The sequence below is a fragment of the Prunus avium genome, chromosome 1 (genome assembly GCF_965620075.1).
Source record: "Prunus avium chromosome 1, drPruAviu1.hap1.1, whole genome shotgun sequence".
In the NCBI taxonomy this organism is placed as follows: Eukaryota; Viridiplantae; Streptophyta; class Magnoliopsida; order Rosales; family Rosaceae; genus Prunus; species Prunus avium.
In genome coordinates this window covers 10,062,429-10,076,028 of record NC_142284.1, presented here as the reverse complement: position 1 = coordinate 10,076,028, position 13,600 = coordinate 10,062,429, and the positions used below count along the sequence as shown (strand labels likewise).

At 39.5% G+C, this 13,600-nt stretch overlaps 2 protein-coding genes across 2 annotated transcripts; both read left to right on the top strand.

The window, feature by feature from the left end:
- Positions 1–2,276: 2,276 nt before the first annotated feature.
- On the top strand, positions 2,277–8,384 carry LOC148297266 (uncharacterized). Its single transcript, XM_088244689.1, has 4 exons — positions 2,277–3,622; positions 7,889–7,892; positions 7,996–8,174; positions 8,258–8,384. The coding sequence occupies exons 1-4, from the start codon at positions 2,277–2,279 to the stop codon at positions 8,382–8,384; spliced, it is 1,656 nt and encodes a 551-aa protein (XP_088100815.1).
- A 46-nt stretch (positions 8,385–8,430) lies between these two features.
- LOC148297265 (uncharacterized) lies at positions 8,431–9,158 on the top strand. The gene is made up of 4 exons (XM_088244129.1): positions 8,431–8,466; positions 8,579–8,768; positions 8,923–9,008; positions 9,108–9,158. The coding sequence occupies exons 1-4, from the start codon at positions 8,431–8,433 to the stop codon at positions 9,156–9,158; spliced, it is 363 nt and encodes a 120-aa protein (XP_088100255.1).
- The last annotated feature ends 4,442 nt before the right edge of the window (positions 9,159–13,600 follow it).

Sequence of the window (13,600 nt, the reverse complement as noted above, 5' to 3'; positions counted from 1 at the left end):
TTGCGCGACGGTTTTTTGCGCGACGGAGGATAAATCGTCCCACATAGATATTTTGCGCGACGGGTAACATAAATCGTAGCGCAACATTGTACGACAAAATTAATCGTCGCGCAAAATACTGTTTGCGCGACGAAAACAAAGAGCGTCGCATAAAGTAGCTGGGAAAACGCGCGGAAAAATTTATTTGGCGGTGAACTTTGCGCGACAGTATTTCTCGTCGCGCTAAGCTATTTTGCGCGACAAGTAAAAACTTTCGTCGCGAAAAAAAAAGGCGCGAAGAACGGACTACTGTCCATAGCATTTCGCGCCAAAAAATTGCGCGATAGAGGATTGCGCGACAAACATTTCGTCGCACGTTGTTTGTGCGACGAATTATTGTGCGACGGATAGAACTACATCGTCGCGCAAAAAATCGATGTCGACAGTACCTTGCGTGACTGGGAAATAACCTTTGCGCGACGGTGACGTGGTTTGCGCGACATATGTTGAACTAATTATTCGTCGCGCAAAACGGAAGAATCTTGCGCGACGACAGAGGTATCCGTCGCGCAAACCCGTCGTCTATACTAAGCTTAGCACGTCCATGGCAGAGGCAAACTGCAGAAAAAATTGCAGTTTGCCTCTGCTGTTGCTGCATCTTTCTCAAGAGGTTTCGGCACACAAAATTCGTCATTTTCATTTCGTTTATGAGTTGAGCTACTTCTGCCTCTGATACGGTCATTAGGTATGCATTTTTTATCGTTAGTGTAAAATTTTTACTGTAAATTCATACTAACACCATTAATTTCTTTGTATATAGGAATATTATATGTGATTAGCGATTGGAGGAGAACGATTTAGAAGGTATTTTCGTTGTTTTATAATATAAAATGTATTACATTATATTTATATTGATTTATGAAATTATGTTTATAATATGATGTTAAATTATGAATGTACGTTAATGTACAAAGTTAATTGAAATTAACTTTGTACATTTTTTTTTATAAAGCTTAGTTCCCGTTCGAGGTTAGTTGGACCGCGCATGGGTGGGTAAACCACGACTACGGTCCAATTAATTCTTGAATTGTCCCATATTTTGGACAGTTTGGAAATGCATAGTCATGTCCCGTAGTTTACAGCTACAGGATTAGGTTTCGATTGTGGAGATTTCGGTGTCGTCTCGGTACGTTCTTCGGGTGGTACGTAGGTATTTTATATCTACGGTACACCTCAAGAACTGTACCGAGATGCTGCCGAAATTTATCCACGTCGAAATCTAATCTCATGTAGCTGTAAATTACATGACATGGCTATGCATTTCCGAATGGGATAGGGCCCTTACCGGAGGCATAAGGAAAGATTTTGTACGAATACAACATGATTGTTGTATTGTGATTGTGGTTCCAGGAAAGATGAGCAGGAGGTGGATACAAAACCCGGATAGGTGCGCAGGCGAATACTTGGATGGAATCGAGGATTTTATTGACTTTGCACGGACACACAACCCAGGTGCAACTAGAATCCGGTGTCCTTGCAGGAGGTGTAACAACATGTTGTGGGAGACAATTGAACATGTTCGATTTCATTTAGTAAGAAATGGAATGATTGAGACATACAGCACTTGGAACCATCACGGGGAACAAGTAGACATCGCTTCGTCTTCAGGGGCCACAAGAATGGACAATGTTGAACCTATTGTGGATCCTAATGAACAAGTCAGAGATATTATACATGATGCTTTTCCATTTGCATCGACCAGCAGCACTCAGGAAGGAGAAGATGATGTGCCTACACCAATGGACAGTGCAGAGTTCGAACAGTATGAAAACCTGTTAAGAAATGCCAACCAGGAGTTATACCCGGGGTGCGAGCGCTTTTCCGTTCTGACGGCGATTGTGGAGCTAATGCACGGGAAAATAAAGTATCGTATGTCGAACTTGTGTTTCGATTACTTTTTGGGGGTTTTCAAGAAAATGCTTCCAACAGACAATTGTTTGCCGAAAGATCACAGACAGGCACAGAAGATGTTGAGTGGTCTTGGATTGGGTTATGAAAAGATCCACGCTTGCAAAAATAATTGCATGTTATTCTATAAAGAGTATGAAACGTTGGATACATGCCCTATATGCAATGAATCGAGGTTCAAACAGACATCTCAGAATAGAATGAGTAAGATTCCACAAAAAGTCATGCGTTATCTGCCCCTGAAACCAAGGTTGCAGCGATTGTATATGTCGACGCATACTGCCACAGACATGAGATGGCATAAGGAAAAACGGGTAGACGACGATGTGATGCGGCATCCTGCAGATGGGGAGGCATGGAAAGATTTCGATCGAACGTTCCCCGAGTTTGCTGCTGATCCCCGAAATGTGAGGTTGGGACTTGCGACTGACGGTTTCAATCCGTACGGGGTTCTAAACCAACACCACAGCACTTGGCCGATTTTCGTATTTCCATATAATTTGCCCCCTTGGAAATGCATGAGAAAAGAGTACATGATGATGACTGTTTTGATAACTGAGGATCCTGGCAGGTCAATCGATGTGTACTTAAGGCCGTTGGTTGATGAGCTCAAAGATTTATGGACAAACGGGGTGCGCACGTACGATAAATCTACTAAGAAGATGTTCACTTTGCGGGCGGCAGTTATGTGGACTGTGAATGATTTTCCCGCATATGCAATGGTTTCGGGGTGGAGCACAAAGGGTTATATGGCATGCCCTGTATGCAACGAAGATGTAACTTCCGGTTGGCACGCTGGAAAAGTGTGTTACCTTGGGCATCGAAGATGGTTGCCATGGGACCACGAGTGGCGGGAGAAGGATATAGAGTTCGACGGGAACAAAGAGCGTCGCGCAAAACCTAGAGAATGGTCCGGTGATCAGATCTTAGAACAGCTTAACCATTTGGATTTTGCTCCGTTTGGGAAAACAGTTAGTCGGACCAGACCTGCTACACATATGAACTGGACGCACAAGTCTATGTTTTTTGAGCTCCCATATTGGTCGAAACTAAAATTGAGGCACAATCTCGACGTTATGCATGTTGAGAAAAATGTGTTTGACACATTGATGGGAACGATTCTAGATATCAAGGGCAAGACAAAGGACACTCCGAAAGCGCGTCTTGATTTGGAAAGAATGGGCATACGAAAGGGTTTATGGCTGAAAAGGGGCAGTGATAAAGCTATACGGGATCTTGCATTTTTTTCCATGAAACCGAATGACAACAAAGAGTTTCTACAGTTCGTATCGTCTGTAAAGTTTCCTGACGGGTATGCTTCTAATATCGCACGTTGCGTGAGGGTTGACGGGGGTAAATTTACTGGACTCAAGAGTCACGACTGTCATGTGTTTATGCAACGCTTACTTCCTGTGGGGATTCGACACCTATTGCCGGAAGATGTAGTCAAGCCAATCATATTGTTGTCCAGATTTTTTTCCCAACTGACGGCAAAAACGTTGCGAAAGACAGACATTGATCAGTTGCGCCAAGACATTGTCCAAGTCTTATGCAAGTTTGAGATGATATTCCCTCCGGCTTTCTTCACGAGTATGATTCACGTGATGGTTCACTTGCCAGAAGAGGCATTGCTTGCTGGTCCAGTCAACTATCGCTGGATGTATCCAATAGAAAGGTATATAATCATCATCATCATTTGTGTATGCATCATTATCTCATGCTTACTACTTGCTAATTTCGGTTTATTTTGGCAGGCTACTCGGAGAGCTGAAAAAAAGCGTACGCAACAGAGCGAAGCCCGAAGGATCAATTGTAGAGGCTTGGGTTCAATATGAGGCGCTTACTTTCTGTGGAATGTATTTAAAGGATGTGGACACGGCTTTCAATCGACCTCAGCGCAATAATGACGGAGGTCTGAGAAATGAGCAACTTTCTGTTTTTGCCCAAAGCGCACGACCCTTTGGAGATCCTGTACGAGGAGAATCGTTTTCCAGAAATGACATGGAGGTAGCTCATTGGTTCGTATTGAACAATTGTGATGAGATATTGGCATACTTAGATGAACATGAAGAGATGATGAAGCGAGAACATCCATCACATTTGTATTCCAAGAAACACCGTGAATTGTTTCCACAATGGTTTTTGGAATATGTAAGTTATAAGTGTTTTCTAATTCATATATATATTGTGCTATTACATTTTTCCAAACTAACCTATTTCGGTTTTTTTTTTATAATATTAGGTGAATAAGTTGAAATCAGAGAATTCCCCCACTTACAGTGAAGAGTTATATAACTTGGCATTCGGGCCACTCCGAGCAGAATTGTTCTCAGGTTGCCATGTTAACGGCGTCAAGTTTTTAGGTCATGCACGAGATGACAAGTTGTGTACGCAAAACAGCGGTGTCCATGTTCCAGGTGGAGGGGAAAGTACAGACATTGATTTCTATGGCAAACTCACAACTGTCGTGCAATTGCTTTACAAAGACCGATACCAAGTGATCATGTTTAAGTGTCGATGGTTTGATACGAACCCAAATAGGCAGGGAAGTATTAAAATCGATCATGGGTTACTATCTGTGAACATGAGCAGAACTTGGTATGATGACGACCCTTACATTTTGGCAAACATGGCAAAACAAGTTGTGTATCTAAATGACCCTAAAGCGGGGAACGATTGGAAAGTGGTTCAGCATATGGATCAGAGGAACGTGTATGATATACCAGAACTAGACCCATCGGACAACGACGTCGACGTCGTTGACCAACGTTTAGACTCTTCCATGGAAAATGATGCACATACACTTTTCGATACAAATGTTGTTCAAGAACCATTTCAGATTGACGGAGTGTCTTCAAGAGAAATACCGATTCAGTCAATTACAATTGACCTCGATGATCTTCCGCGATACGATCCAACCATGGGGGACGACAACGACGATGATGTACTTATGGAGGAGGCGGAGGAAGAGGAGGAGGAAGAGGATTGGGAGACGGATAGTCATGATAGTGATGATAACGAAGGTTATTATAGTTCATCTGATGAATAATGTAATTTATTTGTAATTTAACGAAATGTACATGTTCATCTGATGAATAATGTAATTTATTTGTAATTTAATGAAATGTACATGTTTTCTCTTTGTGTCAGTAACTTTTCCTAATTAACGTCATATATTTGCATAGAGTTTTGTAAAAAGACAAATGAATAAAGGTATAACAAAATACAAATATAGTATGAAAAAAAAAAAGTTTTCTATGACAATTATATGCTTTATCATATAAATATATAATATCCAAACCATATAAATATATGCTTTATCACGTCCCCTAAAACAAGTTGTGATCATCTTTTGCATATATAGTAAATACGAATATAGTATCAACAAATATTTACACTAAATATCAATTTAATTTTTTTAAAATAAAACAAAATTTTGCGCGACGAAAACATCTAATAGCGTCGCCCAAACCCATTTGCGCGACGATTATCTCCGTCTCGCAAGAATAATTGTCCAAAAAAATTTACAAGTGTCCGGGAATAGTTTCGAAGTGTCTTTTGCGCGACGGACAACACCAGCGTCGTTATAGTAACCCTTGCGCGACGATATGTTTCGTCTCGCAAGGTTAATTTTCCCAAAAAACACAAGTGTCAGGAAAAAATTTAAAACTGATCTTTGCGCGACGACATGACGAATAACTCGACACAAAAATGTTTGCGCGACGAAAAATAATTGTCGTGCAAACTATTTACAGGCGAAATATTTCACTTCGTCGCGTAAACCACTTTAATTTTTTTAAAAATATTTCTATACATGACACTTAGGAATTTTAACTCAGTATTCACTAGTATAAATAATTTGAAATGAAGATCAAACTCTGTCATTGGATACATATAGGGTGAAGGAGTGTATCCGTAAAAAATCTTCGAAATCGGGGTAAAATTGACCGTTAAATCGTGATTTTTCCTTTATAACCGTTGAAAACTTTTGTCCCGTTACGCAATCTACATACCTTTTTTTTTTTCGATTTTCGGCGTATACGATCTCTAAGTAGAAACAAACAAGTGTGATGGTTGGATCGATGAAAAAAGTTTTCTATAATGCGTATATGATTCACACAGTATAGTCACTAACTATTAAAAGTTTATATATAAACTTGTTAAGTAGAACATAAGATTTTGTGATATCCACTAGTGTAAATAATTTGAAATGAAGATCAAATACTATCATTGAATTCAAGTTGGGTGAAGGATTGTATCCGTAAAAAATTATCGAAATCAGAGTAAAATTGACCGTTAAATCGTGATTTTTCCATTATAACCGTCGAAAACTTTTGTCCCGTTACTTGATCTCTACACGTTTTTTTTTCCCCATTTTTGGTGTATACGATCTCTAAGTATAAGCAAATACGTTTGACGGTTGGATCGTTGAAACTAGTTTCGTAGAATGTGTATGCTATGAAAACAATTTGTTTCAAATTTTATAGAAGAAATTGCGCGACGGGTAACTGTCGTCGCGCAAAACATGTATATGCGACGAACACAACTTTATTCGTCGCGCAATGGGATGATGTCGTTTAGGGTTTTATGTGATCAGGGTTCAGAGTTCAGGGTTCAGGGTTTAGGGTTTAGGGTATGATGTTTACGCGACGGAAAATTTTGTCCCCGTCGCGTAAGGTGGTGAAATTTTTGGCGGTTCAATTGCCGCTACTGCAACGACGTTGCGCGACGATGGGAGTTTATTTCGTAGCGCAAAGTTAATATTTTCAGTTTTGCGCGAAAATTTTAATCGAAAACGCACCGTTTAGACACTTTACTGTTTTGCGCGACGAATACTTTATATTTCGTCGCGCAAAGGTCTGATAATAATTCGACAGTTTCAGACCTTCTGGTTCATTCTTGCCGCCGCTGTCTCTTCTCTCTCTCTCTCTCTCTCTCTCTCTCTCTCTCTCTCCTCCGGCCACCACCTCAACTTTCCACATTAACGACCGGGCGATCACCGCCAACGGACTCAGACCTTTCCGAGCCGCCGCCGCGACGATTGGGTTCGAGAAACCGGCGGGAATTTATCCGGTTTTGGGCGAATATCTCCGGCTTCGTTCTCCCTCCTCCGGCCTCCAAATCTGACGACTGAGGTATGCATTTCCCCCTATTTTTTATTGTCTAGCTGATGGTTGGATAGGATTTGTTAAATTTGTAGCGTACGTTGTCTAATTTTGTAACTAAGATTTTGGCCGGATTTCGGGATGAAATTCCGGCCACTTCCGGCCATTTTTTGGCCCAGGTCCGAGAAGAAAACTGCCTCTATTCGATGTCCTGAACCTAGGGTAGGAAGATTGGCCCTTAATTTTGAGATTTTTCCAGCGATCGTTATCGCTTTTTCACATACATGCGCTGCTGCCGCGTGTGGCAGCGCTATGGAACTGTAGCAAAATCACATTGTGTCCCAATGCGATCCACTAGTTGTCATGAGCGTGTAGGTGTGTTCGGTTTCCAATTTGGATACCGTTTCAGCCTCGAATGGATTTCGCCTATTGTGCGATTTAACGGTTTGATTTGTTCGGACCATTGGATGAAACTCAAACTCATGTATGATGTACCTTGTATGTCTAGGATCATATAGGATTCAACGGATTGTGGATTGGAGTCCCGGATACTCGGAAATCTCAAACCGTACGCCAACATATATGCGTTAATTAAATTTGTAATATTGTTAAAATATGCTTAGTTTATATTGGTAAATTTGATTTATTTGTATGTTTGTTAGCTTAGTTTATATAATGACCCTAAATTGGAATAATTTTTATGTTTTATAATTAATGAAGAATGTTTTATATTTTTGTTATATTTTATTTGTTTTATTTGTTATATTTGTTATATTTGTTATTAGACGTTGACTCTATTTTAAATGAAATGAAATAAATGTTATATTTGTTATTAGATTGGTGTATTACAGTAACTATTTTTTTTAAACTTTGGTGCTTGTTTTTATTGCAAGATGTCAAACCTAATCAGCAGAAGTCATAAGCCGGTGCAACCTTCACGTAGTTTGCCTCCCCCGACTATGATGTCACCGGCCTCTGGCCCACCACAGTTGCCCGACTTGCCAGTGGGTCCCAGTGCCCCCCATGCGCCGGCGTCATCAGAGTCATCAGTGGCGCAACCAATGAGCGCCAGGCGGCGTCATCGGCTTTCCAGCACCACCGACGCCACTTCGAGCGGACCAGGTAAAGATTTCCTTCAACTACATATGTTTCGTACCAATATTTTAGTCAAATTAAACTAACATTAATTTCATATTTCTTTGCAGCCAAGAAGAACACCTGGGGACCGTGTCGCCAGTTGGCTACATCGAAGGTCACCCGGGTGAACAACTCTCGTATCAACATCAGATACGACGATCGTCATCGGGCTGCCCCAACGGCAGACCAACATAGCTCATTGGCGCACGATGTTGGTGCAGTCGTTCGGACCTATTGTCCGATGAAATGGAAGTCTTGGAAGGCCATGCCTGATGCGGTGCATAACGAGATGCATGGACACCTGTCGGTATGTATCTTACATTTTAATTGTTTTTCCTTCCAATTTTATATATTTTAAATATTTAATGTATGTAATTATTTTATTGTAGATGAATTACAATTTAGAGAATGTCAACGATGAGTTGTTGGGGTACATCAACAGACTCTTCGCTGATAGGTACAAGCAGTGGAAGAGCGACCTGCACCACCACTTTCAGGCATTTGATGATCCGCAGGTTGCTCTTCAGGAGGGTTGCCCGAAGGAGCTTGAGGGGCGGGAGGATAGTTGGCAGTGGCTCTGTGGTCATTTTCAGGAGGCTGATTATGTGGTATTTTTTATATTAAGTTCAAAATTATTACACGTTTCTTACTAATGATTTATGTCATTTTTTAATATTTCATTTCAATTTCAAATAATACGTTTTAATTTTTGTATAACAGAAGATGGCTAAAGCAAATAAGGGCAATAGGGAGAAGAAGGCTCTTCTCCATCATTCAGGTTCCAGGCCCTTCTCCTATAGGATGGATGCGCGACGTCGGGTAATAATAAGTTGTTTTTATTTAATTTTTAATATGTCATTAATGTTAATTTCTTTTTTTTTTTTTGTACTAACATTTTTATACTCTTGTTCAATTTAGGAGGGGTCCAAATTCCCAGAGATTGACGTCTTCGGCGACGTTTATGTTTGACCTGGGAATGAGTTGGCGGAGTCCCTTCATGTAAGTACTCTTTAATTTTAATGATTATTTTACGCGTTCAAGTTTCATAGTTATTATATAAATGTTTTTATTTATATTTTATGTTATGTTAAACAGACGACCATGATTGAGAAGAGCCAGTTGGTTCTTCAGGAGTCCGCCTCCCAGCTTCCTCCCGATACGCCGCTCGAGTCTGTGGCTCCTCCACAGGATGCAGGGTTTCAGATCTTGACGGACACCTTGGATCAGACTCTAGGGAGGCGGCCAGGGACATACTGTCGAGGGATGGGGAATGCCCGGCGGCGGGAACCTAGATCCCGTTCATCGTCGCAGTCAAATAGTGTTTTGACAGCAAAGGTGGCCCAGCTTGAAACCCAGATGGCACAGATGGCTCAGATTATACAGTCAATGGCCCAGTCCGGCGTTCCCGTACCATCTTTTGTTCCCCCGTCCACCTCTGCGCATGGCCACCAAACCTCTGCCCCTGTCCCCAATGTCCAGACCTCCGAGCCGCATTTGCCAGACGAGGAAGTAGATTTAGCTACATTGTTTAATTAGTTTTTTACTTTCTTAATTACATTTTAAATATTTCTCTTGTATATTATACATTTATATTATGTTTTAAAAAACTATTTTCTCTTCATTACATTTTTCAATTGCAATTTGATTTAATTATAAAAATAAAATAAATCAAAATTCTTTTTTTTCACATAAATTAAAAAAAAAAAAGTAATTACTAATATTTGCGCGACGAAAAATTGACCCGTCGCGCAAATCACGTTTTAAAAAATAAAAATATATCGTAAACGAATATAATCCTCGGTTTGCGCGACGGACGTATTTGTCCCCTAAAGAAAATGCGACAAATAAATCATTGTCGCGCAAGGGTTTGAGTCACGATCCTTATTCATCGCACAAGGTATTTGCAACGACGAAATATTTGTCGCGCAAATATTGTTTGCGCGACGAATATATGTCGTCGCATTATGTTCATGCAATGTCTGTTAATTCGTCGCGCAAAAAATATTTGTGACGGATTGAAGTGTCGTCGCGCGTAGTTGCTGCAACGCCTGTACTCTCGTCGCGCAAAATATTGAGCGACGGATTGTTTGTCGTCCCTGAACTATTGGCGCAACGAAGGGTATTGCGCGACGATATTTTATAGTTTTGTCGCGCAAAGTCTAGCGTGACGGTATTTGCGCGACTGATTTTGCGCGACGATATATCTGTCGCGCTATTGTTTCCGCGACAGATTTGTTCTTTGCGCGACTATTTTTGATTCGTCGCGCAAACGCTAAAATGTAGTAGTGACAGCTCATTCTGCTTTTTGCTCCCTACGAAAATAGGGTTATATTGTATGTGGGCTGGCTGTGATGACACATGGAATATTACAGGGGTAAATTTTGTCAGTTAACTAGTAACCAACTTCAAATGATTACTAGTTTCAACCTCAAATATAACCCTATTTTGCGCCCTACGAAAATAGGGTTATATTGTTTGTTGATTTCGAGTATCATGTATATCTGCTTTCTGAGAGGGTGGCAATGGATATGAGAAAACAAAAAACCACTTGATCTTCTTGATTATTCGAATAAACTTTGATTTTTGAATTTATTTTCACATTCATGACATTTTTCTCTATTTTATGTTGATTTTTGTTGGGTTTCATTCATGCTTCTCATTTGTTTTTTTAGAGAAAAATGAATGGCAGTGGGTTAGTTCTAGGACTCACTGATTTGCAATAATAGAGAATAAGTTTGTAAAAATTTAGGTGATTTACTTATTGTTGTTAAGGTAACAGATATAACTGTTTGAATTTGTTATGGAATGCAGAAAAATGGCTTAAATTTGTTTGAATTTGTTGAGTGATAAACATGTATGGCATCCTGGCTTATGGTTGTTTCAGTATCTTGGCCATGGTTCTTTGATTTGGGGTTCTGGACTAAGTTTCAATATGGGTTTTAAGTAGAAACCGGCATCTTTACTGACAATTTACGACGGTTTTAATAAGAACCGTCATCTTTACTGATAGCAACGACTTTTTTAAAAACTGTCATCTTTAAAATTAAATAACGATGGTTTTTTAATAACCGTCATCTTTAAAGATAAACGATAACTGTGAAAAACCATCGTAATTTGACATTCAAAAGAGATAGGTCGATATAATGATAGTTTTCAAAGCATAAAGATGACGGTGTTTCCCCGTCATCTATTTCCAATTTTGTAGTAGTCTTGGCATACATATTTTGTCGTAGTGTAATTTTACAATTTTAACTTATAATGACATCTAAATCCTTAGATTTAGAATCACTCCATCCAAATGGATACCCCATGGTGTGATTAGTGAGTCATTTGAGAAAATCACTTAATTATTAAGAAATTTTATCTAATTTAATATCATTCATGAAAAAGAGACGCAAGCGGAGACAAACTTTTTAGTAGATAGATTTTAGTAGAAATACATTTTTTTTGACGAAACACTAGTAGATAGATTTAGTACATATATATTAAGCAGAAGTGATCCTATTGGCCTTCTTCAATTACATGCAACGAGATCTTGCCATTTCTTCCAATTCAAGCGTTGCCAAATTCAGAAAATCCGACATTCTTGGCCTGGTTCCCGTGAATTTTATTACCCTCTAAGTTGAAACAAACTTTGTCGCTATCACCCTCTAAGTTGAAATGAAGTTTGTCGCTGCCACCCTGCTTGGCACTGTGGGCACTGCCATCCTGGTTGTTAGCATTTGGGCCGCCATTCTTCTTGTTGCCAAAGTGGGATAATCCGACGTCATCGGCTTTGTTGTTGCTAATCTCATTCCCATGAATGTTGAAAGTTATGCCGCCGCTGGGATCCACAACAGTAGGTTTGGGTGGTTTGGGACTATCAGAATATTTAGGAGGAGGCTGTGGATCTTTTGTTATGGGTAAGGGAGGCTGTGGATCTTTTGTTATGGTTGCGGGAGGCTGTGGATCTTTTCTGGGTAGGAGAGGCAGTGGATCTTGTACGACGGTTACGGCAGGCTCAGTTTTCTTATAATTAAAGCAACAACAACATGCCATTAGCTAGGCAAGTTTGGAGGTTCAAAATTACTTAGCTAATAGCTAGGTTTCTAATTTTTGCCTTGGCCGCTTCAAATCAAACATCATCAACATGCTACCCTTATATAGATCATGATATCTAATCGTAGTCTTAGCTTGCTTGTGCCATGTTACGTACTATATGCCCTCGGAATGTGAATATTGTGTCCATTTTGTCAACATATAATGCTAATGTGGAACGAACAACCAACCTGGAAAGGTCGTACCCCTCGGCCCCCCCAAACTCCAGAAACGTGATTTGGGAGGGAGAGAAAGAACCCAACAAATAAAAATGATTTCTTAATAAGTTAGTGATAGTGCACGTCGAACTAGAGTCTTTATATATGTGTAGCACAAATTAAGAAGAAAGAGTGGTTTCAATCGAACCGTCATTTTCTCTCTAGAACTAAACCGTCATTTGCTTACGTAGGTTTGGTGCTCAATTACTTAGAGCATCTCCAACCGATGTGTCAAAAGTGTCACATAGACATTTAACTGCTAGAAATAACATCTCACATCACTCCAACTGATGTGTCAAAGCTGATGTGGAATTAAGGCTGAAGGTTGAGATGTTATTTTTGACATCCCAAAAGCAAGATGTCAAATGAATATTTTATTTTTATTTTTAATTAAAAATAAATCAACACTAAAATGTAATAAAATAATAATTTAATTTGACATATCGAGTGGAGTGTAAAGCTGTGTAAGATGTCAAATTGCCATATTAGCCATCAAATTTAAATTTGATATTTGATATTTGACACATATCCCTTGGAGATGCTACCTAGTATGTGGGGTGCTTAAAAGAGAGATTGGATGATGGGTTGTTTAATTATTGTTTTCGAATAATTTCACTACCCTTGAAGTATTCGATTCTTCTTATACGTTCCATGACTTCCAAACAAGTGGAGCTCGAGCAAATCCAGAATAAATTCAAAAAGAAGAAAATTAAAGGTCCTTAATAATGGGCCAGTTATAATGGTGGTCCACGACCAGCAAAAAATTAAGACATTACGAAGTTTCCTTAAGATAAGAATCTTGTCCTTTTCAAATTAAGCTGCCATGTTAATACAATAATATGTTATGAACGAACAGCCTATGGAGGAAGAACTTACGAAAGATGGGGTAGTGTAGGATACGGCTCTTATCTTAATTGCCCAGAAGGTAAATATGATCAATTCTCTTTCTGATTTGTTTGGTTTCTATAAATAAAGGATGTTATTAAACGAACTCTAAAATTAACTAAGTGCACGTACCCTATGATTTAAGTACACCCTAATATTTAAATCAAAATGTAAAATTAACTAAGTACACCCTATTTAACTATCAAAAATACCCACTTCTTCTTTTTCTTT

Excerpts from the sequence above, each read along its gene's own strand:
- LOC148297266 (XM_088244689.1), top strand. The coding sequence starts at position 2,277 with ATGCGGCATCCTGCAGATGGGGAGGCATGGAAAGATTTCGATCGAACG. Across the intron at positions 8,175-8,257 it reads CGCCACTTCGAGCGGACCAG|CCAAGAAGAACACCTGGGGA; the intron begins GTAAAGATTTCC and ends ATTTCTTTGCAG.
- LOC148297265 (XM_088244129.1), top strand. The coding sequence starts at position 8,431 with ATGAAATGGAAGTCTTGGAAGGCCATGCCTGATGCG. Across the intron at positions 8,467-8,578 it reads GGAAGGCCATGCCTGATGCG|ATGAATTACAATTTAGAGAA; the intron begins GTGCATAACGAG and ends ATTTTATTGTAG. Across the intron at positions 8,769-8,922 it reads GGATAGTTGGCAGTGGCTCT|CAAATAAGGGCAATAGGGAG; the intron begins GTGGTCATTTTC and ends AGATGGCTAAAG.